This window comes from Candoia aspera, chromosome 5 (assembly GCF_035149785.1).
Source record: "Candoia aspera isolate rCanAsp1 chromosome 5, rCanAsp1.hap2, whole genome shotgun sequence".
Lineage (NCBI taxonomy): Eukaryota > Metazoa > Chordata > Lepidosauria > Squamata > Boidae > Candoia > Candoia aspera.
The window spans coordinates 92,353,571-92,381,055 of record NC_086157.1 but is presented as its reverse complement, the minus strand read 5'-3'; the positions used below and the strand labels follow the sequence as shown (position 1 = coordinate 92,381,055).

The 27,485-nt window shown below is 36.5% G+C and overlaps 1 protein-coding gene across 1 annotated transcript in view; it reads left to right on the top strand.

Moving 5' to 3' along the window:
• The first annotated feature begins 1,572 nt into the window (after positions 1-1,572).
• PDS5B (PDS5 cohesin associated factor B) overlaps positions 1,573-27,485 on the top strand; it is a 76,184-nt gene continuing 50,271 nt past the window's right edge. The window contains exons 1-3 of the mRNA XM_063305702.1: positions 1,573-1,755; positions 19,890-20,012; positions 23,451-23,654. Of these exons, the coding sequence (XP_063161772.1) occupies positions 19,905-20,012; positions 23,451-23,654 (312 nt within the window). The 5' untranslated portion in view covers positions 1,573-1,755; positions 19,890-19,904. The remainder of the gene's footprint in view (positions 1,756-19,889; positions 20,013-23,450; positions 23,655-27,485) is intronic.

The following is a 27,485-nucleotide window of genomic DNA, read 5'->3' as shown; positions in this document are numbered from 1 at the left end:
TGTTGTTTATAACAGTTTGTGCAGTCTTCTTGCACAAGCTGAGTATATGATCTACTGTTTCTTCTGCTTCTTTGCACAATCTGCACTTCGAATCATTTGATGATTTTTCAGTTCTGGTCTTGACTGCATTAGTTTGAATAGCTTGCTCTTGAGCAGCCCAAATCAAGCCTTCGGTTTCTTTTTTAATGTTCCAGTTGTAAGCCATATGCACTTTCCCCTTGATCTTTTGTAGGAACTAACCATGTAATACTACTCCTTGTCAGCATTCAGTTCATATTTTTATTTTTTGTTGTTTATTCGTACAGTCGCTTCCGACTCTTCGGGACTTCATGGACCAGCCCACCACAGAGCTTCCTGTCGGTCGTCACCACCACCAGCTCCCCCAAGGACAAGTTCGTTTTTATTACATCAATACTCACATCAAAATGTTTCCTGTATATTCAGTAAGTTCCAATTTTTAACTTGCATCAGTGCTTGTTCTTGACTGTCTTTTACATAATCAGCCAATGCATGCTTTTCTTCTTCAACAGTTTGACTTGAAGTAAGCCACTGCTTCCATTTCTGCAAAGCAGGTATAATTTGTCAGTATCACAACAGGATATAATGCATAGTGATGTACTGTATAGTCATGAGTCATGACTTTTCTTGCTTTTCAGTCCAAACTGTCCAGTTCAGCTTGTGTCCAGTTAATAATACCAGCAGTATATAATAGGTATGGCCTAGGTATTGATGGCTTTGATAGTGTTTCCACCATTCAATTTTGCCTTTATTATTTATTATTATACTCAATAATAATAATTTATTAAATTTATATGCCACCCAACTCCCAGCAACTCTGGGTAGTTTACAAATATTTCATTTATAATTCATTTAAATGAAATTAATTAAACATAGTTAATATGATTATTCAGCAAGTATTTAATATGCTCCTCCTCATAATGACAGAGTTGAAAAACGCCATGAAGGTGTCCAATTTCCTACTCCCTGCAGGAATTCAAATTAAAACATCCTTGACAGGTGTCTGCCTAGCTTCGTCCTGAAGTTTCACCTCCCTAGGAAATTGGTTTCCAAGGAAATACACCTATAGGATAGAGCTGCAATCTTATGCCTTTGGGAATAGTCCGCACTGGAAGGAGGAAGGTCGGTTTCCAAGTCAGACTACTGAGAACCAAATGATGTCACGGAACGCCCTAAAACGTTTGATACCCCGGTTTCTTCTTCCTTTACCACCCACTTCCTATTAACACTCAGACCTCGTTCTGCGGGGCAACAATGCCAGTCTCAGAGTTTTTCATGTGCTAGAAAATACTATTGTGCAATGCTACCTTTGCAGCACCACTTACTCTCACTAGAAAGGAGGGAAGGAAAACTGTCTCCCGCTATTTTATGGCGGCGGCGTGTAAGGGCGAAGGAACGGCGTGCATTCTTTCATCTCCCCGCACTTTCGCCCCCTTTAATTTTTCCTCGGATCCTGCAGGGGTCGCTGCTACCTCACTTTGAGGATGGCCTCTCCCAGCCGCTCGGTGGCGGGGTCTCGCGGAACGGAGGACTCGTTGCCGCCATTTTGAAGCTGACGGAAAGGGGGGGACCGCGGCGAGCTGCGGAAGGCGATTGGCTGCGTTGGCGAGCGACGGCGGTAGCGGCTGCTGCCCTAGCCTAGCCTAGCCTACCGCGGCGGGCCGGAGAGGAGCAGACGGGCTCGCTCTGCCTTGTCTCCGCTCGTGGAAGACGTCGAAGCGGCGGCAGTCAGCCACGGTAAGATAGAAGGGGGATGAAGAGCCTCTGGGCAGGAGCCCCCTGCGCGTCTCCGCCTCCTCGTTGTTTCTTCTCGGTTGTTCAGGCATCCGGAAAGCAAGGAGGATTGTGGCCCGGGTGCTTTTTCTCCCCACCTCCTGATTTTCCCTCACGCCGTTTCTTCCTACGCCGCCATCCCTGCCTCGCTCAACCGTAGTGAGCACGTTGAACTTGCCGCCCTTTCCTCCGCGGTGCGATTGTGGGTATTTGTGTGCGCGCTGCTCCGAGCCGCGGCGGACGAGAAGTAACAGGGGTGACCTTGTCTGAAGCGCCTTCTCTCCCTTCAGAAAAGGCAGGGGTCCCTCTCCGCCCGCGGGCGCTCTATGTTGGTCGTCGGGGTCCCCGTTTGAAGCCTCCTAAAGCAAGACAGGAGGAGGAGGAGCAGTGGCGGCGGCGGCGGCGACAGGAGGAGGCAAGCGCGCTTCCTTCCCTCAAATGTGGCGCTACTGCAATCGGCCTTCCTTCGTTTCACCCGCCTGCCCTGCCTGCCCCTGGAGCCGCTTTTTTTGCAAAGACTTGAATGGCTCGGAGAGCCTTGGAGCCGTGCCTGCCCCAGTTGGCCTAGTTCCCCCTCGCACGGGCACCCTGCCCCAGCTCAGCCCCTTGCCTGCTGCCATTGGCTGGGGCCTGTTGGAGGAAAAGGGGGCTCTAGATTTAGCCGCTCCCCCGTCTCCGTTTTATACTCTCTCAACTTGCCAAGCGTTGGAGGCGTCTCTTTCCACTCGCGGAGTAAGCGGCTGGGGGCGGGGTAGAGTGGTTGCCGACCGCCTGGAACATAACACACCCCAACCTTTCTCCTGGATTTAATGGGACAGTTTGGGGGTTGCCTTAATTATTAAAACAAGACCTCCCACACTTTTTCTTTTGGGCCAGCATTTTGAGCATTATGATAATAAGTTCCTTCCAGAGGGCTTTTCTTTGAAAGACGATTTTTTTTTAAAATTGAGTCTTTCAGGATCGCTTTTCATTGTTTAGTGGAGAGAAGCAAATTGGTGGCTTACCAAGCTTCCAACAGTAAAATTAGTGGTACCGACTCCTGTAGGCGTGGGTCTGCTGTTAAAACTAATGGAATTCACAGTTTTGGAGAATTTGGAGCTAAAAGTATTCAACAACTCGTTAATGCATTCTATTGAATAGTTTGCTATTCCATTAATGTGTTTAGATCCTTCCCATATTTTCTGAAATCATATGTTCATTGTGAAATCTAATATCAACCCATGAGGGTAGTTATGTACAAGATAAATTGAATGGAGCGTAAGATTGTGGTGTGGATTCCCTCTCTGCCCATAGTATGAGTGTAAGCTGTGTACCTGTTATTGAGGACCTATATTTTGTGTATCTTACAGGCACTGAGCAAGAAATGTGATCTTTGTGGATGGTTTACTTCCCCTGGATTCAGTGTAATCTTCCTATGCTAATTATATAGTTATAAATTCCATGAGTGAAAACTATAAATTAATGCATGATTTCAAAACTCATCAGAAGTTAGGATAATTAGTGTTTTTTTTTAATTTGGAAAGCTTCCAAAATATTTTGAAATCTTTAAATTGTGTGGAATCCTTTACAGAGTGGACTGTACATATATACTGCATCCTTGGTTACCTGTGAAGGGAATCTTGCTTTTTTTGTTTTTCTTCCCTTTCTACTTGTTAGTTGATGTATATGTGAGCAAATATGATTATAGCAAGGATTGTTGTACTTGCCTGGCAGAGAAAATACGGCAGAATTGAAACTGCAGTTATGGAGATTGTGAATGGAGCTTTTTCTCTCTTGCAACATGAAAGAGGGCTTTTTGGTAGTGGTGGCCTGGCATTCGCGTACTACTTTCCAGGGCTATATAAATCCCATGTTGTTCTCCAAGAAATTTTAATGCATTCTTAATTGCTGATAGGACTAGTTTTAAGTTGTTTTGTCTACTTTTTTGCTGTTAATCTTTATGTTATTGATATATTATTATGTATTGCATTTTATTTTGAAAAATGGAGGGAAAATCCTTAAGGAAATTTTTTTTGCTAAAGCCTTGAAGCTAGCAATGTAATATCCCCCTTTCTGAGTATAGGGTTATAGTCTGGTTGTTAAGAAGCTTGTTTTGTAGTTATTTCTAACTGTAATATTTATACATTTTATGCTTCTTTTTTGTCATAAATTAATGCTTCATGCTTGAACTGCACTAAGGAAAGGTAATTGAGTTGCAAAATCAAATTAAGTTTTTTTTTTTCCAAACAGTTTCTTTTTCTGTTAGTATCAAGTAAGAATGGAATAATTTGGCGTTTTCATACTTTGTGATTAAAAATATCAAGTGATATTGGTTGAAGCTTTGTTTACATGGGTAAACAAAATGTGACAGTATGCAAGTCCTCAAATTTACAAGTATGTAGAGCTGTAGAGAAATTGATGCATTTTATTATAGGGTATTCTGTTAAACGAACTATAAGATGATATTTGTTTTTCTGGTCAGATTTCTTTATTTTATTTATGCCCTGCCTTCCTGCTCTGGCAAGCATTCCAGGCAGCTAAAGTAATTTAAAGACAGAATATAAAAAATTAAAAACATAGGTCAACATTAATTTTAAAAATAAAAACTAAAATAATGTTATAATTGAAAACCTGGTAAAAGAGATGCATGTTTAGATCTTCCAAATCCTGAAAGAGTGGAAACTAACTCTGAGAGTAGGAGCAATGCATGTCAGAAAAACAGCCATCTGGAATGGTGGTATCACTGAAAGAGCCTCTTCTGGAGATCTTAATAACCAGACAGATGTGTAAGAAGAAAAGTATTCTGTTAGATATTAAACTCTAAACAGTTTAGAGTGATAAAGGTTAATTCCAGTAGTTTAAATTGTGCCCAGTAAACAATTATCAGTCAGTCCACGTTTTTCAGTACATATATATTATGTTCTTAGTATCTTCACTGGTTAGTAGGCTAGCTGCCACATTTTGTACCAGCTGCAACTTCCAAACACTTTTCAAGGGTAGCTCCAAATGCAGCAGGTTGCAGTAGTTGAGACAAATTGTAACTTAGATTTGGATAACTGTTGCCAAATCCAAGCAACAGTCAGGAAGCAATACAACTAACACACTAGATTTAATAGTGCAAGGGACTCTTTGCCAAAGCCACCATGCTGTATTGACTTTTATGGCAGCCACAGATAAGAGAGCATTTCCAGACTTAAATATTCTGCAAAGGGAATGTTTAAAAAATTATGTTGGAAAACACTTCACTTTTTAGTATACAGTATCAAACTCCTGGTGTTCTCAGATGTTTTCATTGCACTTCCTCTATATTGCTGTTAGCTTATGGAATTTTCTTTTGACAGCTGTTGCTTGCTGAAAGTTAAAGTCATAAAGTACAGCCTTATGCTTGTTTGTTTTAAGTTTGTCTAATTATAAAGGGTAGAAAAAAATATGACAGAAGTGTTAGATTTGACTGTGGCTTTACAATTTTTCTGATAATTATTGAGTTCTTGTAATGACTGATATGAGCCCCGAAGTGGAAGATCCATTTAATTATATTAAGATTAATTATAGATCGCATGGGTTTTTATCTGTGAAGATGTATAGGCTGCATTGTAAGATGTATAGATAGATTGATGAATTTGGCTAAAGAAAAGTCAATAGTTATGGATTGGGAAATCTGTAGTTTTCTAGATGTTGCTGTCCTCCAGCAACACTGGAAACTGGAATTCAGCAACACCTGAAGAATTGATTCCCCATTTTTATTATGGATGACATTGGCCTTTATGATGAGGTCTGGAAAAACATCATTAGAACGTTAAAGATAAAACCTCAAAGAAAGTGTGTGTGTACATGCACATGTGCAAAATATGCATTGGTTCTATATGTGTAAGGGAGAGTGGTAGGAGAGAAAAAAATGGTATAAGCAATTAAAATATTTTGGGAAGTATCAACTATTCGTTATGAATTATAATGACAACTTGGGCTTGAAATAAAGAGTTACAAAGCGATTTGTAACTTGACTTTGGGGGAAATTATTAGAGTTGAGGAATGTCCAGCTGAGAAAGAAAATACATATTTCAAGGACATTAAATTTCCTCTGAGTAAGGTTAGATAAATAGAAGTTGCAGTTCTGAGAAACTGAGAACAAGTCTGAAAAGATCGAGGAATATATTGAATTTAGGATTCTGTTTCATGTCTACTTTGAAATAAGCCCCAGTGAGTTCATTTGGACTTAGTCCCAGATAAGTAGATAAAGGTGCTGCACTCTAAAATTAAAATTACAGGGATACTTACATTTAGGAAAGAATAGATTTCTAAATCCTGATGGTAAAAGAGAGTCAGAATAGAAAAATAGGGACTCCTGAAACTGAAATAACACATTATGGGATTATACAAATAGTAAGCCAGTTTGGTCTAGTAGTTAAGGCAACGGGCTAGAAACCAGGAGACTGAGAGTTCTAGTTCTGCCTTAGGCGTGAAAGCCAGCTGGGTGACATTGGGCCAGTCACTCTGTCTCAGCCCAACTCACCTCACAGGGTTGTTGTTGTGGGGAAAATAGGAGGAGGAAGGAATATTAGGTATGTTTGCCACCTTGAGTTATTTATAAAAATAATAAAGGCGGGATAGGAAATAAATGAATGAATAAATGAAATAATAAACTGTTAAGAATTGAATAGGGTTGTGTTAATGTTGTCACTGCTCTGTATGACAATTACAATTCAGTAAAATAGAACTGTTAAAGGAGATGAACATATATACAGAAGTAGAAAAATAAGACTGTTTGTATGAAATTGACTGAGAAATGTAAATATGAGGCAATATAGTTATAGAATGTCTACAGTGATACAATAAATATATGTAGATTAGATCTAACAAGAGGCTTTGTTTAATCCTAAATGATGTCCAGGATTTGATGTAAGATGAAATCAAACTGCTTAGAAACAGTGACCACAACACCAGGGAACATTTAATTGACTGGAAAATTGTCAAGAAAGTTCATATATAAGTTAGAACAGATGTTTTCCTAAAATGATAAATGATAGAGTCAAGTAGGCTGTAAAAGATACTGTGTCTTGCTTAAAGCCTCTTCAGATGAAGCACTACCCAAATGAGAAAGATAAAATGAGCAGAAACTCTAGCAAGACAAATGCTGGTTAACTGTACAGCAAAGACAAATTTTAAAGAACAAATTGCTGACTTAAAAAATCCTGGTTTGTAAAACTAGTGGCAGTGATTAGCAGCCACACCAGCAGAGAAAAGTAAATATATGTAACTGCAGTTCATTCCCAACCAATCAAGGTGGAAAAGAATTCTGGTTTCTTGTTCCATGTGCATGTAGCTCATCCCTCAGCAGTGGTAGCTAAATTGAAGGCCTGTTTTTTGATGGCAGTACAGCAGACTGGCACAGTTAGGGATCAGCTGCTTCCTGGAGATGTAAGAATATTAGAATAGCCCTCCTGAATCATAGAAGGCTTGTATTAATCCAGCATTTTATTTCTCTCAGTGGCCTTTAGTGTGCTTAAAAGCAAGAGATAGACACATACCTCCACCTGCTGTAGTTCCTCTGCAATTGGTATTTGGCAGCATGTTGCCTTCAACTCACAAAATTATCCTTGGTCAGTCTCCAACCCAAGTTAGTGGCCATCCCCATATTTTGTAATAGAGTTTCCTGGAAGAAATTCTTTCATTTGATTATTCTAAATCTTCCATTCAGCTTCAGTGGATGATCCCTGGTCCTAGGGTTTTGAGGCAGGGAAAAACTTGTATCTGCCCACTTTCTCCCTGATATGCATTATTTTATACACCTTCATTATGTTTTCCTTCTGTTTTTTTTTTCTAAGCTGAAAAGTCTTAACATTTTGTAATGTTTTCTTGTACGGAAGTTCTTCAAGTTCCTGATCATTTTGGCTGTCCTCTTCTACACTTTTCCCAACTCTGTTATATCTTTTTTCAAATGGCAACAAGAACTATACACAGTATCCAGATATGGATGCACTATTTATTTATGTAAGAGCTTTATAGTATTAGCATTTTTAATGAACTTTAGCATAGAATTTACACACTAAATTGACATCTTCATTGAGCTATTTTCTGTGAGCCCAAAAAGTTTTTATTAATTAGTTATAGAATCTCAGACCCTATTAGTGTATGTATTAGGATTTCCCTCCAATGTACATCACTTTAAATTGAACTGCATTTTCCAGTTTTTTGGGCATATTTCTGGTTTAAAAGGATTCTTCTGGGGTTTTCACCACCTTGAATAGTTCGATATCATTTGCAAACTTGCCCAGTTTACTGCAAAATTGGGGGTTGGCAACCTGTGGCCTGTGGACCACATCTGGCCCACCACCCAAAGTTATCCAACCCATAGAAATATATCCACCTGTCCTGTAAGAGAGAGGGAGATAGCAGCCATTTATTCTGCTGCTTTTGTGAGCGCTCACTGCATCCTCAGATCGCCATTTTTGTGACAGGTTTACTAGCTTCCTTGGTGGGGGCAGAGTAACAGGTCCCCTGCCATCCGAGAGGTAGAGAAGGAAAAGGAAGTGGCAGCAGTGGCATGGCCCTGATGCTGAAGAAGTTTGGTGACCCCTGCTCTAAATCAAGATCATAAAAGAACAAGTTCAAAACCACTGATCTCAATGCAAAACCTTAAAAACTCTACTTATTCCTTTCTTCCTTTGAGAAAACTGCTCATTTTGTCCTACTATTTGCTTTCTTTTTTTTTTTTAAACACTTGGCAATCCATAAAAGGAAGGATCTCTTATTCCATGACAGTCAAGTATACTTAGGAGGTTTTGATTAGGAATTGAATAAGTTTTATTTTTTAAAATCCAAATATACAATGTCAGTAGGGGATCACCTTCACGGATGTGCTTGTTGACACTTTAAACAAAAATTTTTAGAAGGTTGATGAGACAAGATTTACATTTAGAGAATCCATGCTGATTTTCTTCAGCAAGGCCTATTCTTCTCTGTACCTCATTATTTTTTCTTTGATTACCATTTCTGCTTGGAACAGATGTTAAGCTGACTAACCTATAATTTCTTAGGTCTCCCCTGTGTCTCTTGTCAGGAGAAACGGGAAATGGGAATGCCTTATAAAGCATTTTAATGTATCTATTAATCATCAACATTACTCTGAAATACATTTTGCACCAGCCTTTTCCAGGTTTTTTCCCCTTAAGGCAGCCACAACTTTTGCAGCCAATGCAAACAATGTTGAGAGAATGCTTGACAATTTCCCCTGTGACTGCCTCAGGGCAAGGAAACATTAAACAATAAAATAAAAATAATTCTTCAAAATTCAGAACATACTCTCAGAGCCCAAGTGTTTATCTTATTTTTGATCTGTAAGCATAAAAATGTATAACAGTTTTTTGTAAAACAAATTTGGAGCTTGATGTCAAAGTTCTAGTTTGAGAAATTAATCAGTGTTGAATTGATTCTAAGGGATTTAGAAATATTTGGAAGATAAGATCTATTCTGGAATTTTTTTCCCTTGAGTTTTGCACTTCTGAGACACAGTCACAGCTTTCTCACCTGTGGACAATTGAAATTTACTTCTGTAAGAATTGGGAGACATATTACCGAACATGTTATTAAACAACTCCCACTGGTTGGACTTTCTGAGGATTATAGGAATTGTAATCAACTTTAGGGATGTTTAGGTTGCAAAAAGTAAACCTACAGAAGCAAAATTGTATAAATGTTTATACTATTAAAATGTTTTATGATGAGGTACTGTATTATACAACTACTTTCTGAAGAAGGATAAATGAGATAGGTCACAGTGCTGTTTTACAGGTGTAAGAACTCTAACATGTTTTCTATTTTCTATTAAAACTCTAACCCATTGTACATTATACAGGTAGGTTGCAATTAGTGCAAGTTTGAATAATGCAATATTTGATTTAGTGCAAATTGTAAATTGATACCAGGTCACATTTAATGCGACCCAAAATTCAGTTAATGTGAGGCTAACATGTCTGCAATTGAGGCTAGTGCATGTGCAATTGTGGTTGGGATTTTAGACATTGCTAATCTTTGTGTGAGAAAAGGAAGATTCTGTCAGAGAAAAACAGTACAAGTTTAAAAAAGAAGAGGCTCATTTCATTAGAGCAAAAAATTGATGTAATTGAATGATATGAACATGGTCATAGCAACACTAAAATAAGGCAAGATGTTGGAATGCCTGAATCTATGGTAGATTTTTTTTTTTTGCTTTCTATAACTACTCTGTGACTTCGCTAAATTTAAAGTATATTCTTTTTATCCTTTACTGTAATATTTCATTAATATATATATAAAAATTTATGTTTAGATTTTTTCATTGCCTATTTCCATCAAGCTGGAACCAATTCCCATATTTTCTTTAGAAATATTACTTTGAATAGTATGAATCTGAATAATGTGACCCATTTCGTGGGATTCATTAACTGCACTAATTGAGACCTACCTGTAGCTTGAATAAAAAGTGCTCCAGTGTGGCTGCTTCCCTCATCACTTTAGTAATGTGAAACATTCTGTCAAGTTGGGAGTGATCCAGACCCAGGTTTTCCCCATACTAGCAATGCTCCAATTTCTATCTGCATACAATTGTTGGGTATTGTGGCATGGACAAGGAATATGGTCTCCTTCCATATTGCATGACAGATTTTTGTAGCATCTCTATGTGGAACAGTGTTAAAATGACTTCCACACTGCATACTTTTCTACCCTGTGCATAAGTAAGCTAATATGAGGTATTAAATATCCCCACCATTCACGATCACTCAGAGCCTCAGGTGTGATGTGGGGATAATAATATTTATTTAAGCATTCATATCGCACTCTATTTCATTCACAATATAGATTCTGAAAATGTAATCAAAATTAATACAGTATCACTAAAATTATAAAATGGTGTGGTCATTTGTTGTAAATAATATAACTGTAATGCGTTTGTCAATAAGGGAAAAAGTTCGGAGCAAGTAAGCAAGGATTTAATTGTCTGCAGAAGTTGTTCATCCTGATTTATCTTACAGGATGGCTTGACCTATATGTAAGTTTTCACATTACCGGCATGCAACTTAGTATTTCTGCCACTATTCCCCATGGCAGCTCTCTGTATTCCTTATGAAGCCTCTCCTAATTATCATATTTCTCTAAAGGAGTTGATGGAACATAGCAAGAGTGTAATCAGCAAGAATGGGTAGACAATGATTACAGAAACTGTTTCTATATGAGTTTTTTTTCTTTTCTTTTTCTTTCTCATTTGTGTTTTGCCCATGAGTCTTCATAGCACCAGGAAAAACTCAGGAAGTTGCATGGAGAGTTGGAAGAGAAAAGCTTTTCATTTACTGTATGCAAAATGTAGTTTTAAGCAATAAACAAATGCAGAATAGATATTTATATTAAAGGCTTATGCAAATGCTGTATCTGAAAAGTGACAAATTTTGTTGTGAAAGAACTGAAATATCAATCTAGGATAGAATAAACATTTTGAGGGAAACATGAATAATGTCATCACTTTCCAGCCTGGGGGCACAATTCTTATTTCCCTGCTTTAACTCTAAAATTCTCCCTGGTGCTTCGCTTTTTCTTGCTATTGTTAAAGTTTATGTTTTTTCTGCCTTTCCAGTTCACTGGGTTGATCTTGTACTTTTTCTTTTGGTGACATGGATCTGTTTCCCCTCTGTGTAATTCTGTACTGAACACAATCAAAACTGTATATTACTGTTAAATGTAAAAGGAGTTTCAAATTGGGAATTAACTTTCCAAGCATAAAATGGTCAAAATATAATTAGACATACAGTGTATAATGTTGCTAGCTATATTAGCTCTGATGGTGTCTTTCAGGCAGCAGATGCCTTCAGGCGAAGCTGTGTGTGATAGTACGTGTTCTCTGTGTTATAGTGTATTGCTGTCAGCTCCCTGGAAAAGTAGCTGGGGGGTCATATTTGAAATACAGTCTCAAAACTTTATTTTATGTTCCGCCATACAATCCTTTTAAAGGTCATTTCTGCAAGCAGTGGTTATGCAAAATGACAAAAAGCTAAAATAAATAAATGTTTAGAAAAATGTCTAGTTCATTGCTGGAGTATGCAGTGAAGGAAGATCATCTAAATAAGTCAAACCATTCTTTCTCTACTAAATATGGAATGCCACATCGTGCTTGATTAGGCTTTAAAAAGGCTTAATACAACAGAATTTTATGGTCAAGGATATGCAGGTTGCTACAGCAGCTATTGCATTCTGTTTTTAACCTCAAAATCTGAATTATATATAGTTGCTTGTGCTTGCTGCTTAATACATTGTTGCAAGCCAGTCATATACAGATTGTAGGCATTATTTTAACTAGTGTAACCTGAGGAGCTAACGTAACATCTACTTATTTCTTAAAATAGGGTTATAGCTTGAAGTAGATCAGTGACAACCAGATGTAATGGAAAAATATAACCATTAATTAATTGTAAAACCAAACAATTGTTTGTCCTCATTTTCTTGTATTGTGTATATTTGCTTCTTTAGACATGTTTTCAGAAATATATTTTGTAGATAGCTACTTGATGTTGTTACTGTTACAAGGTAGAGAGCTTCCCATTCCTTTATTAAAGTTATACACTGTTTTATTTTAGATTAAAGGCATTACGCTGTATTTTATCTGGCTAATAATATCTCATTTTAGAGTGATAAATTGACAACCTTTTAAAGCCTTGGAAGTCTTATGATCAGAAAGTTGTGATTAATTGGTATATGTTAATAAGCATTGTTAATACCAAGTCATACATGGCAATTCTTTGCATTTGTTTTATGGACCTTGTAATTTTGCTTCTTTCTCTTTAAAGAGAGGTTTTTCAGTTATTGAGAGTTTGGAAGAGGAAATAAATCATAGTTGTCCTAAATATTTCTTAAGTGATATTGACAATATTGCAGAAAAATCACTACCTTTTATTTTTATATATTAAGATATATTAGGATGTTGCTTCTGGTTAATTAAAATGCAGGTTTCTTTCTACTAAGTGTAGTTATGGCATAATGTGCATCATTAGGTAAGTAAAAGCATATATTTAATTTTCTGATTCATTTTGGTACTCTAGAATTCATATGCGAAATTCTTGGGATCGAACATATTTGATTCTGTGTAAGATCTAGAAAACTAATGAATTCATATCAAGTTTGCTCTAGAATTTATTTTATTTATGTATTCATATTTATATAGCTGCCATCTCACAAAACGTGACTGGATGGTGTACAATAAAAAATAAAAAACTATAATAATAATTCAACAATTTAAAAATTAATATTACAATTTTAAAAAGGCAAGGAGAGAGTGATAAATATTAATGACAGTGGGACCACCTCAACAACTCACCATTCCCTTGGGGCCTCCAAGCCTGATGACACTGGCAAGTCTTGAGGGACTTGCAGAATATTAACAGAGATGGAGCCAGCCTGGCCTTGGGAATGATGATAACCCAGCCCTATGCCATGAAGGGCTTTAAAGGACAAAACCAGCACTCTGAATTGGACCCAGAAGCAAACTGGAAAACAATGCAGCTTGTGGAGCACAGGTGTAATGTGTACCATAACTACCCATGCTGCTGCATTCTGCACCAACTAAAGCTTCTGGATACTCTTCAAGGGCAGCCCCATATAGAGAGCATTACAATAGTCCATCTGGGAGGTGACCAGGGCAGGAGTGACCGTGAGCAGAACCTCCCAATCTGGGAACAGGTGCAAAGCTGTGTGAAGGCCTTCCTAATCATGAGTCTAGGAGAACCCCCAAGTTGTGTACTGGGTCTGTTTGGGACAGTGCAACCCCATCCAGAATCAAAGTCCCAGAAACAGAAGGCCCCAAAACTGAGAGCCACCCAATCTTGCCAGGGTTCAGTTGAAGCCTGTTGTTCCCCATCTAGATCCCTTCTGCCTCTAGGCACCACAATAAGACATTAACAGCATCACTTAATTAACCAGGGCAGAGATGTATAATTCGGTATCATCTGTGTTTTGTTATCACTAATGTCTAAATTATAGGGCTTCAGATGGAACTGGAATCCTTAGATTTTACAGGCATGTGGAATACTACGGTTTTGTTGTATTGCACTTACAAGTCTTGATCTTTTCCTCCGAAACCCTAAATTGACAGCAGGGAAGGGAGACATTTAATAGATCTAAGTTCTTTATTAGTTTTATTGGGATGTATAGTATATACTTTCAATTAGTGGTACTTAAAAGTTTGTGGACCCTTTGGAATTTTCAATATTTCTGTATAAATATGGCCTAAAACATGATCTGTTCTCCACACAAGTCCTAAAATTAGATTAAGAGAACCCAAATAAACGAATGAGTTAAAAACATACTTGTTCATTTATTTATTGAGGAAAATAATCCCAGTTTTAGGACTTGTGTGGAGAACAGATCAGGTTTTAGATCATATTTACATTGAAATATTGAAAATTCAAAGGGTTCACAAACGTATAAGCACCATGTATGTAGAGTGATTGTGTTTGAATAAATAAAAGATAAAAATAGTTTTGCTCTTTACATATTTTCCAACTTGAGTTTTATATGAATAAGTAATCCTAAACTCATTAATAATTTGCTTTTTCTCCATATTGATGTTTCTACTTTTAGAGAGTTTAGAGTCAAATGTTTCATAATAGTATTACATTTGTTTTGACACATACACCCTTTTTTGAGGCATTTTCTTTCATTTGCTGTTGATCACTGTGTTAACATATGAATGCGGAATCTGCGTGAAGAATAACCAAAGTACAAACACTCAGCATTCCTCTCTTAAGAATATGCTGACTTGGATTTCTAGAGGGTTCTGCAACTGCAGAATAGTTTTTTTTTTTTTTATGTTTACATAAAAACAGAAAGTCTGGGTGAGGAACCAAGTTTAAAAACAAAGCACGTTATAACACAGCAAGTCTGGGGAAGACCCTTGGGCAGGTGCTGCGGAGCATGGGCAGGGGGTGCTGCAGGTATGCATGGGTGCTATGGAGTGCAGGTGGGCAGGGGGGTGCTATAGAGTGCAATATCCCTGGGATCTTGTACTCCGTAGTGGGGTTCCTCAGGAGAAAAAGTGGTGGGAGCAACTTACAGGAGTGACTTGCGGTCTTTCCTGCCAGCTTCCCCATTGACTTTGCTTGTGGGAAGCCAGCAGGGAAAGTCGCAAATTGCGATAATGTGACTATGGCTTCCTGCAATGTCATAATCATGATCCAGGTGCCCAAACACCCAGATTGCAATTGTATGATATGGCTGCAACAGTCATAACTTCACGGACTGGTTGTAAGTTCCCCCTTGTTCAGCACTTTTGTAATTTTGAACGATCGCTGAATGAGTGGTCATAACTTGAGGCCTGCTGACTTCTAGTGGGGACATGGCGGACTGAACAGCTGTGCCCGCGGGCTCAGTGGGCAGAACTAACAATATGGCAGTTTTTTCAGGCTTAGGTTTTTCCTGAAGCCCAGGAGTGTTTTTCCAAAGAAAGGAAAACACCTGGAATCACCCCATCTCTCCTCCAGAAGGCTGCCTGCAGCCAGAAGATCACAAACAGTGTTCGCCCTCGACTGGTAAGAGCTAGCCAGGAGGCTGGGATGTCACCATTTCCAAGCTGCGCTGTAGTCTTAAAGGGACACTAAGACTGGCCACCCCATTTCTAAATCACCCAATTTACGTGTACCCTAAGAGAGGCTTTCTACAGCAAGGAGAAGCAGGTTCTCTTGGTTCTTATCTCTTGGTACTTTTTATATCCACTGTAAGGAGAGGGAGCAACTGTATTTAGTGATTTTTTATAATGTGCCAATAGAAAGATTTATAGAAATAATGTGGTTTTGGTTTAATATACAGTAGAGTAAGGGATTGATTATGGAAAATTATTGTATATTCTTGCTGTTAAAAGTCAGAAGTCACCTTTTTTTGTAATTATGAAAAATTTTCTCTTGTGCTTCTACACAAGTTTTTTGGGGGTTTTTTCTTTGTAGTTTTTTGTTTTTCTGTAGCTTTTATCTTTGCTTGAAACTTAATAAAATTCTTATAAAAAAATAACTTGAGGCATGCCTATATCAAACCACCTGGACTGTACTAACTTTTTGATCTCCATGCCTGGGCAAATAGCCAGGTTTTCAGCACTTTCTGGAAAGCCATTAGGGTAAGGGCCAATCTGAACTCAGTTGGTGAAGTATTCCAAAAATGCAGGCAACATGACTCAAAAGGGTTTGATGGCAAGATGGCATTCTTCAATTGATGGGACCCAAAACATGCTCCACCTGTTGGATCAAATAGGGTGGGTAGAGACCCCTGGAAAAAAGATGATTCTTCAAGTATCCTGGACTGATGCCATGAAGGACTTTATAGGTGACAACCAGCACTTTGAATTGCATCCGGAAGCCTATTGGGAGCCAGTGCAGCTTGTGGAGCAAAAATGTAACATGGGTGAATTGAGAAATACCCATAATTGTGCACACTGCTGCATTCTGGATCAGTTGCGGCTTCTGAATGCTTTTAAGTGTCAGCCCCATGTAGAGCATGTTGCATTGGTCCATTCAAGAGATAAAGCCTGAGTGACCATATGCAGTGCCTCCTATTCTAGGAAAGGACATACTTGGTGCACAACATGTAGCTGTGCAAAAGTCCCCCTGGCCACAGCTTTCACCTACTCAAACAGTTTGAGTACCCCCAGATTGTACACTGGTATGATCTGGAGTAGTGCAACCATATCCAGAACTAAAGATGGAATCTCACCAGACCTGGCTGGCCCTAAAACCCATAGCCACTCAGTCTTGCTAGTGTTGAGCTGAAGCTTGTTCCCCTCCAACCAGACTTCCACAGCCTTCAGACATCAGGACAGACCTCCCTGGCATCACTTGGTCAGCCCAAAGTGGAGATGTACAACTGAGTATCATCTGCATGCTCATGGTATCTCATCCCATGCTGTCAAACTACCATATTCAGCAGCTTCATGTGGATGTTAAATAGAGCAGGGAGGGTGTTGAGCCCCACAAAGGGGCAATAAACACACCATTTGTTATGTTACGAAAGGCTTGAATGGCTGTTGATATTTTGGGGAGATGCAGTATTAATTAGGAATGACTTTTCACATGTAGACTATAACTTAATATAACATGTATGGACTTTTATGTTTTTTTTTAGTAAGTGTGCAATTCTGCAAGTAGAGATATCCTTTGACACATTTTGCAAAAATCCCTTCCCTGAAATTGTTTTTATTTCAAGGGTGTGAAAGGTAAACTCTTGCAGCCCAATATTAGATTTTATATGTGCTGGATTTTATGGAGTCATTTACATTCTGCATTGGAATTCATGCCTTGCATTTTTAGAAAAAGAAGTAGAAATGCCGGTTTTGAACTTTTCCACCAAATGGGGTACATTATGCTATAGACCATAATTTCAAGCTATACACCCCTTGGACTAGTGGGCTTTCTCTTTCTTCCTGTTGAAAGGCTGCAAGGAAGAGATTGGAAACTTCCATTTTTGTATCTGAACTCAAGAGAAGTACAGCTTCTTCAAAATATGATCTTGGCTTATCCTGAACCAGGTCTTTTTTTTTTTAAATGATAGTTCCCAAAATTCAAAATGATGCGTAATGGTACCGTGCAGTGCTTCCAATTCAGTAAAGATGCTTCAGGGAATACAAGAGTGTGAAATTAAGTATCTTTTTAAAGGATCTGTACCATTTCCTAGGCATGAACACTTGCCCTCCACTGCCATGCAGTTCCAAGAAAAGACACAGATGTTTTAACAAGCTGCAGACAGGTGCTTCGTTCATATCCCCACATGCTCTGAAGCACTTTTTTGGAACTGAATCTGAAACACTGCATAGTCTAGTAACAATGTTCACTTTGGCATCATTATTACTTTGCTGCTACAATATATTGTATTTAATATTATAAAATCATCAGTCAGTCATACGGAAAGCCTTTTTAAAATTTGCATTGCACAGTACAAGAAAATTAAGAGGAATGCAGAAAGAAAGTTCTGTATACACAACCATAAGCTATTGTTCTTAATAGCTTTCTTGTTATTTTCAAGTGGAATTGTGATCCTTTTGTTTGGTAAATTCAACTTAACTGTTACATAGTGTCGTGCCTTGGCATCTTGGAAATGATGGAAGCTAATTACTTCCCATTATGTGCCTCTATTCCAACAATTTGTGATTGGCTGTGAAATACAGATGTATATGAATGCAACATCAAAGGCTGTAGGTTGTGGTGGTTTAAGGAAGTAAATGATGACCTTGTGGATGCATGGTAGTCTTAAAGCAGCCTTTCTCAGCTGGTCTTCCATGGAACCCTAGGGTTTTGAGAGAAATCACCAGGGGTTCCACAGGAGATTGTGATTTTTAAAAAAAAATGCTAGCGCTCACAGTGGTGGAAATTTTTATACACCATGACTCAGCTGCTGACTTGCTCCTTTGCTGCTGTTGTAACCATTGTAACATGTGGATTGTACAGATTAGAAGTGAAAATTGTATTGTGAAGTTTTCATATTTTTTGTGATTTTTATGCAGAGGTTCCCTGAGACCTGAAAATTACTTCAAGGGCTCCTCCAGGGTAAAAAAGTTGAGAAAGGCTATATTAAAGCATAAATGTGTTGTGGTCAGATGTTTCTTAAAGAATATGATAAAAGATTTATAAATACATTTTGTATTTTAATAAGACTGTGGTACATTTTTAATCTGCTTCTCTTTTGTTCTAAATTTACTATTACCAAGGTTTTTTCACTCTTTTTTTTTTGCATGCACTTTTTTGGGGGAGTACAAAAATGCTTCTAATGGGAATCTTTTTTTCTTCTTTCAAATTGTGTTATTCCACAATAATTGCTTGGCTTGTGTACTATTTCATGTCAACAAATTTTAAATGTTTCTAATTATTAAGCTAATTATTTTTTTTTCATTTAATTTAACTGCCCCCTCCCAAGAGTCTAATGTAAAAATACGTCAGCCATTCTTAAAATGGGCAAAGTGTTTCCATTCTTCTCTTCAAGATCCTTGCCTGCAAACTATCCTCCCTGCAAAGTTTTAGCTTGGCAGGGAGAGAAGAGATTTGTGTAGGCTTATTCATTCTAGCACATTAGTTTCTGGATATATACATTCATAGATTCCTGGGAGTAGTTGTTCACATATAGTTTCCATTGGTACTCTATTATGTATGTATATCATTTTTTTAACATCTATTTTTTTTTTGAGAAAGCCTAAAACTTTAACATTTGAGAAAGGGTTGTTGCAAAAAGGTTATTTTATTTCTTCAGATATGTTTTAACATTTATAAATAAATAGTTTAAAATTATAATTGTAGTCTCATCAAAATTGCTTTCTTACCAAAGTCAAATTCATAAATTTCTACAGACTTGGCTTTGGGTAAATGTGTAGTAGTGGAATAATTATGATGTGAGTATCTTAGTTTTTTCTGCATTTCCTTTGGGAGAAAAACAGATACTCTTGCTGAGATGTAAACCTTTGGTTACATCTTTTCTAAGACAACTTTCTTATTAAATAGATAACTTATTCAGCGGAAACCTGTCTAACAGGTATGATACAATTGTATTTCAGCTGTGCAGTTGATTACATAATTCCTGTACAATAATTTGCAAATAACTGTTGGATTGATTGCTTGGTTGGTTGGTTGATTTATACATACATACCCACCCAGGTTAAACTCACTCTTGGTGGTTTATGTAAAATACAAAGTCAAAATAAAATCAGTATAATATGCATCCAGCTATAGGAACAGATAGATGCCCATATAATCAGCTGCCAGTATCTAATCTCAGAATATCTCCTTAAATAATACCTGCTTAATCTTGATCATCTTGCCAAAGGCTAATAGGGAAGGTGCCAGATGTATATCTGGATCAAAGTGTTTCATAATATGGGGGAATTAACAGAAAAAGACTGCTTAAGGGGCCAGATCCCTTGTATTCATGTAGAGGTGGGATCCTGAACATTGTCCCCCTGCAAACATGTACAGACCAGATTCTACCTGGAGCAAGATATCCTGAAGCCAAACTATGAATCTATGCTATACATATCCAGCTACTTATAAAGTTGCCTATTGGTTGATTTGTCTGTATTTTTTCAAAATAGTGATATTTTTGTGATCGATATCTAATTATTTTTTCCTTACTAGGTTTAAAATAGCACTATGGCTCATTCAAAGACAAGAGCCAATGATGGAAAAATTACATATCCTCCAGGAGTTAAAGAAATATCTGACAAAATTTCAAAAGAAGAGATGGTACGACGATTAAAAGTGAGTGGGTAGTTTATTACATATGGGGTAGTTCATTTGGGCAGCTCAAAATTGGATTTGTGTGAAGTTGTTTATCTTCAAACAATAAGGCTAATGATGCAAATAATACTAAGTTGTTGAAGCTTTGCTGATGAGTTAGCAGAGCTAATTCAGTGAACACAAACTTCCTTATTAGCATCTCTTTTTTGATTGCTTGTTGAACTGAATTGTGATGGTCATTCTGCTGCCTAAAATAAGTAGAGCATGCCTTTTATCTCTTGACAACTTTTAAACTGCCTCATGCTCTTTCTCTTAATGTTTACGTTTTGTCCAATATTTCTAAGTAAATATGTATAACTCCTTGATTTTTTTTAGTTGGGGAAGGGAAGAGAAATCTACTTTAATATGTTTGCCGCCTTGAGTTATTTATAAAAATAATAAAGGCGGGATAAAAATTAAATAAATATTTTTGTGGCAGTAGCACAGCAGTAAGATGATAGTGTATAGACCCTAAAAGTAGACCTATTTCAATGCACACAAAATGCTATACTACTGTAGGTACAATGGTTCTTGTGAAAGAGAAGTCTTCGGTTGGAGAGGTTGGAAGGAATAGTATACTTCCCATCTCTCTTACTTTTGGGTGTGTGTGTGTGTGTGTGCAATTTTGACAATGGTATAAATTATAAAATATAATTCTAAGTAGGGAACCAGGAGGGGACGCGGTGGCGCTGCGGGTTAAACCGCTGAGCTGCCGATCGGAAGGTCGGCGGTTCGAAACTGCGCGGCGGGGTGAGCTCCCGTTGCTAGTCCCAGCTCCTGCTCACCTAGCAGTTCGAAAACATGCAAATGTGAGTAGATCAATAGGTACCACTTCGGTGGGAAGGTAACGGCGTTCCGAGTCATCATGCTGGCCACATGACCCGGAAGTGTCTATGACAACGCCGGCTCCAAGGCTTTGAAACGGAGATGAGCACCGCCCCCTAGAGTCGGACACGACTGGACTTTACGTCAAGGGAAACCTTTACCTTTACCTTTAGGGAACCAGGAAAACATCAGAACAATAGCTACAGAAAGTAGGAAAGTTATGATTTACAGAAGTTATTTTGTCTCCTGCACAATTGATACTAAAATAACAAAAAGCGCAATAGGATAGTGCAGCAGTAGAGGCAGAATGACTTGGAACAACTAGCATTTTCAGAGGGAGCATCCAGTAGTGTACTCTCCAGATCTAACAGACTCCACCAAAACTTTCCTCTTCTGAGAGGTAATATTAGCTGCGAACAGAGACGAATAATTCACTAAATATTCAGTTTAATTGAAACTTAAGAACTAAAGTGTTAGTGGTTCTGATGGAAAAGCAGTTTGAGAAACAACATGGGACTTTACTTTTATATATGATTACAGCAGCAAGAATTTTATATGCACAAAGATGGAAATATCCACAAATACCTACAGTGGAGAACTGGATTATCAGACTGATGGAGCTGGCCCAAATGGCTAAGTTAACAGCACTGATAAGAGGAAATACTGTTTCTGGATTTGTTTCTACTTGGCAACCACTTTTAGACTACTTGCTTGTATCAGAAAAAAACCAAGTTTTGATTTTGGGTTTTAATGATAAACGGTTTGATTTGATAGAAATAATGATACTAAGGTATAACTAGTGGTAAGAGCCCAGAGTCCCCTTTTTGGGAGAGAGGGGTCGTGATAGAAATTTGAAATATAAATACATAAATAAATAAACAAGTAAAGAGATTATATTTGTAAATGTATTTATATCTGTATTGGAGAAAGTCGGAAGTCATTTTCTGTTTCTGTTCTTTCTCTGTTCTGCACTTTTATAGTTTTTCTTTTTTCTTTAGTCCTGTATTCTATCTGTTCTATATTCTATATTTTGTGTTTTAATTATATTCTGAAAATTAATAAAGTTCTCTTAAAAAAAGAATTAAGGTGTTAGGTATGTTTAACATGGAAAAGATAAGACCATGAGCAAATGTGGTAGTTGTCTTCAAGTATCTGAGGGGCTGTCATGAGCAGTATTGTTCAGAGTTGTTTCAGAACACAAGATAAGAAACAGTGGGTTTAAATTTAAAGGAAGTAGATTTTGCTTGGACATCAGGGAAAAAAACCCTCTTAAAGTAGAGCTGTTCAGCAGTGGAACCGACCACTTCAGGAGATGTTTAAACAGAGGCTGGGTGGCCACCTGTCAGGGATTGGTAGTAGTGGATTTCTGTATGGGGCAGAGTGTGTGTGTGGTGTTCTTGTTCTGTTATGGGATTTTTTATGTAATAAATTAGGTATTTTTGCTTAAAAAGCAGCCTTTTCATGTTGTTTGTATCTATTTTGTTTCTTTGAAAACAAACTGAATATTTGCAAGAATGTTAAGAGATATTCAGTAATTGTGTTTTTAAATACAAAATAATAACCGTAATATTCTAGTGAAGTAGATATGTCAATTAAATTGTGAATTATCAGGGCAAACAAAAACATTAAAACCATTTCTTGATTTTGTATGACAGCCATGGAAGTTTGGATTCCATCAAATTGGGCTGCTTTTTTTTATTTGGGTTGAAACTGAATCTCATTGCTGTCTTTCATGATACCAGTAACAAACCTAGTGTTTTTTTAATGCAATGCACACTTTTTATGCAGAAACACCATGCTGTACACAATTCCTCAACAATGCTGTGAACTAATTTTTTTTAAAAAATCATGATTTTGAATTAGGTAACTATAAATACCTGAATTTAGACCCCTTTCTACTCAGGGTCTCTAAGTAATTATTTGACCTTGAGCAAGTTGCCCTCTTACCTTGTCATATGATGGTTGCTATCAGACTAAAATGGAATACACTAACACCTTTAATACTGTGCTGAGTAGAAACATAATAAATATGAGCATTAAAAAGCAAATCATTTTCTGAAAACAAATCCTTATTATAACTTCTTGTTGCATTTTGCTTTTGTTAAAAAACAGTAATGTCAGTCCTTCAGCACAAGCTTGTAGCACCTTAAAACTAACAACATGAATTTTATAGCACCAGTTTACTTCCTCATCCACATTTCTTTTGATCTTTAGGGCATAAACTATTTTTTGTTGCAGATGCCTACATCAGTTACATCTTAATAGGGAAATACACAGTGATATGTAACTGAAAATATAATGAAGACATTGATGTATAACTATTTCTATTTATTTCTATTTATAGTATTTTTACTGTATTTTATTTTTTGTATTATTGTGATGGTTTTAATTGCTTGTTGTAAACCGCCCAGAGGCCTCCGACTGGAGGAGATGGGCGGGGATAAATTAGATAAATAGATAAATAAATAAATAAATAAATTTTTGATGTTACAAATTGATTAAAGGTAGAATGCAGATTTTCTGAGCCTACGTATGTATTTATATCAGATACATTATTTATAATCTATTGCTAACTTCAGAACTTTATTTTGGCAGATGGTTGTAAAAACGTTTATGGATATGGACCAGGACTCTGAAGAGGAAAAAGAGTTGTATCTAAATCTTGCTTTACATCTTGCTTCTGATTTTTTTCTTAAGCACCCTGATAAAGATGTACGCTTGCTTGTTGCGTGTTGTCTTGCTGATATTTTTAGGATATATGCTCCTGAAGCACCATATACTTCACCTGATAAACTTAAGGTAAGATTGTGTGACTTCCTTACCTTCTTGGAATCTGGGTGTGAAATAATGCTATTTTATATTTATTTCTAAACAACTAAAAGCAAACTGCCTAGTAGGTCAAGCTTTCACTTGGGTATGAAGTTCTATAATACATATTTATATTGTATATTGCAACTAGTATGAATTAAATAATAAATTGTGCTCCCTTTTCAATTTAGTAGATTTTTGCATAGTATTTAGCAAATTGTATAACTGGTATGGGGAATGTAACTCAATCCTACACACACTGCTTTCTTTATTATCTGATGTTATTTGTATGCCACATACTACAAAATAGACTGCCAAATTCCTAATATTTATTTTAAATAATGGGTGGCTCAGTCCTCCCCCTGCAAAACTATAAAATTAAAAAAGATAATCAGAGTTCTTATGCCTTTTCAAAATTTAAGTCTTTTATGAAGGAATACAAATGGGAGCATTATATATTTATGTTTAGTCTAGAGTTAGCAGAATTTCTTCGTGTATTCCAAAAGCAATAATTCCAAGATGATGAAGAGATGAATGCTACTATCTTAATAATAATACCCAAAGGCATAAAATTCTGTCCTTTGTGCAGTATGACCGCTATAACTTCAACCTTTCCTTGATATCTGGCTCTGATTGCCTTCTTAAATATCTAGTTCCTGTTTTAAGGTGCGTTTTCCTAGTGACTTCAAATAGTTTAAAGCTAGGTAATTATTAAGCAAATGGGTAATGTTTAATTATATAATGTTAAACAATAAAAAGTTTTAAAAAATTGTAATAAAATTAAAAGGTGTTCTCAGTAAATTGCCAGATTTCTGTTTATACATGTCAGACGCATAAGGTGAGCACTAATGCAGAATGCAAGAAACCTCTTGAAAGAAATAATCTCATTTCTTTTATAATTTATTGCATTCACATCCTGTCTGTTTAAAAACAGAATGTTCTTTTTCTTGAAATACTGTCTTCATCAGCTAATACAGAAAACTTTTACTGCTTAATCAACTACTAATTAATGAATTATATTTCTTTGCAACCCTAGCTAAAGTTTGTTTTAAAGAAAAATAATATGTTTTACTAATGTTTTCAAGTATATTTATAAAGTGATAATAGGAGGAGGGTTCAATGAAATATTGGGTCCAAATATTGGAGCTTGATAGAAACACACCAGCACAAAAAAACCAATCATTAGTAAGGGAAACAGTTAAGATTTGTATGGAAGAATTGTATTTAATAGATCCCTACCATTTAATGTATCCAACTAAAAGAGAATATACTTTTTATTCAAGTGTGCACCAGAATTTTTTGATTTATCTTTTCATATCATTAACATTAGATCACCAAACTCAAGAATGTAATATTGATGTTTGTTATGTATGTGATCATAGTGCAATTATCTTGAAATGTGTGTTTCAGAGACCGGTTAATGTATGACAAATCAGTATTTCAATGTTTCCCTATTGAATGATAAAGAATTTGTACAACAAATGTGGGCTGAGTCCTTACAATATTTTGATTTGAATTCAGAAACATCAAATGCTCAAATTTTTGAATAGGAAGCATAATAAAGAATACATCCAAGGTCCAATTATTGCTTATGCATCATACAAAAATAGATTAAAAATAAAAGGGAAAATAATTTGAAAGATGAACTGAAACATTTATGGGCATTGATGGTTAGATGCCCATATACAATTTTGTACAGAGAAATACAGAAAAAACAATGAATTAACTACTATAATATCACAGCAGACAGAATTCATGCTAACATGTTTACGACAGAGATACTGGGAGAACAGTGGAAGACCTGATAAGATCTTGGCTAATCGCTTAAAGCAAAAGAAAGATAGGGCAATGATTCCAATTATTAGAGGTGAAAGAGATGAAATATATAAAACTTCCAAGGTTACAAGTTGTCAATTTTTAAAATTCAGGGTTATATAGCAAACCAAAGAATGTATCGAATGAAGATACACAGTAGAGGCCTTTTAAAATAAAATTAACCTACTACATTTAGATGATAAACACACAAAAAAACTTCTATTTGCTCCACTATCTGAGGTAAACAAATAATTTTAAAAATGGCAAGTGGTAAAACATCAGGATTAGTATACGAAGAGATATTTGATAAGGGGATTTTATCAGTGACATTTAATCAGACTTATAGTTATACCAAAAGCAGATAAAGATCACACTCAGTGTGCTAATTTTCATCCAATCTCATTGATTAATGCTGATAACAAAAAATTTAACAGCGGTCTTAGCAAATAGATTACAGCAAGTGATATTGTTTGTTATCAAGCAGGGTTTATAGAAGCTAGGCAAGCAGCAGACATTAGGCTGGTTATAGATCTAATAGAGTTGAATAGAGATCAATTTGTAATTTTATAATTAGATGCTGAAAAAGCCTTCGACAAAATATATAAAAAGTACATATTTGCTGTCCTAAACAAGTTCAGATTTTCTTTGGAGTTCATAAAATGGATCAAGATATTATATGAGTTGCCCAGTTCTAAAGTAAAGGTTAATGGCATGTTTTCTCTTGCTTTCCCACTATTTAGAAGAACTAGACAAGGGTGTCTGCTTTCACTCTTGCTTTTTAATAGCTGCGTGGAGCCCTTGGCTTGTGTTATTAGACAACATAGGGAGTTCTATGGAGTAATACATAACTCAGTTGAACACGAATTGGTTTTATTTGCAGATGACATTCTTTTGTTTATTTCTAAACCTCACACTACTATTGCAGTGCTGATGCAAATGATAGATGCCTTTAGTAAAATATCAGGATATTCTATTAACTGGTCCAAATAGGAATATAAGGAGTATCAATTCCGTATTTGTACTGAATCCATTAAATATCTAGGTATGTGTATACCAAGAGATATAACTCAGTAACATGTAATATAAATAAAATACTGTATATAGAGACGTTTTTTCAGATATCAATAGATGGGAATCTTTAAATTTCACCTTTGGGAAAAAGGTGAATGCTCTCAAAATGAATACTATTCCCAAAATAATTTATATACTGAGAGGAATTTCAGTCATACACGATATCTGGAAAATATTTTCAGAAAATTAATTCTTTGTTTAGAAAATTTCTGTGGGGTTCTTCGATTCCGAGAAAATATCTACACAAAATGCAATCACCAATTAATGAAGGAGGATTTTGTTTTCTGAATTGGGAGCTATATCATCATGCTTACCTATTGTCAAGTATTAAATACTGGAAGCCAACAATTGGGATTAATTTTCTGATTTGGGCAACTTTGGAATATACATATATGGCACCTTTGGTTGGATGGACAGCATTAGGATTTAAATACACTAAAACTCTAGTATCTCTGGAAACAGTTATTTCAGTTAGAAAATTAGGGAATGTAATATCTAAAAAAAAAAAGATACAACCATTTTTTCCCATGCTAAATTGACTTTATGGGGAAACCCGACTTTAAAAATTGGGGAAAAGATGGTGATATGAAAAAATTGGATGGAAGTGGAGTTGTTGACTTTGGACCAACTGATAGATGATGAAGATGAATTTCTAAATTGTGCTGTATTAAGAAATAAATATCTATCAGATGTAACCCAGTGGCAAAGTTTATAGCTACAGCATTTGTTAACAACATTGTTTGGACCAGCAGCATTTTCAGCTTCTGAGACACCTGACATACTAGAACAACTTGTTAAATCCTTCAAAACTAAAAAAAACCTACTATTAATTGTTATAGATATTTGTTATCAATAAATCAATTTGATATGCAGATTCTAAGAAATGAGTAGAATAAAGAATTAGAGGTTCCTGTATTACCTAAACAATGGGAGAGC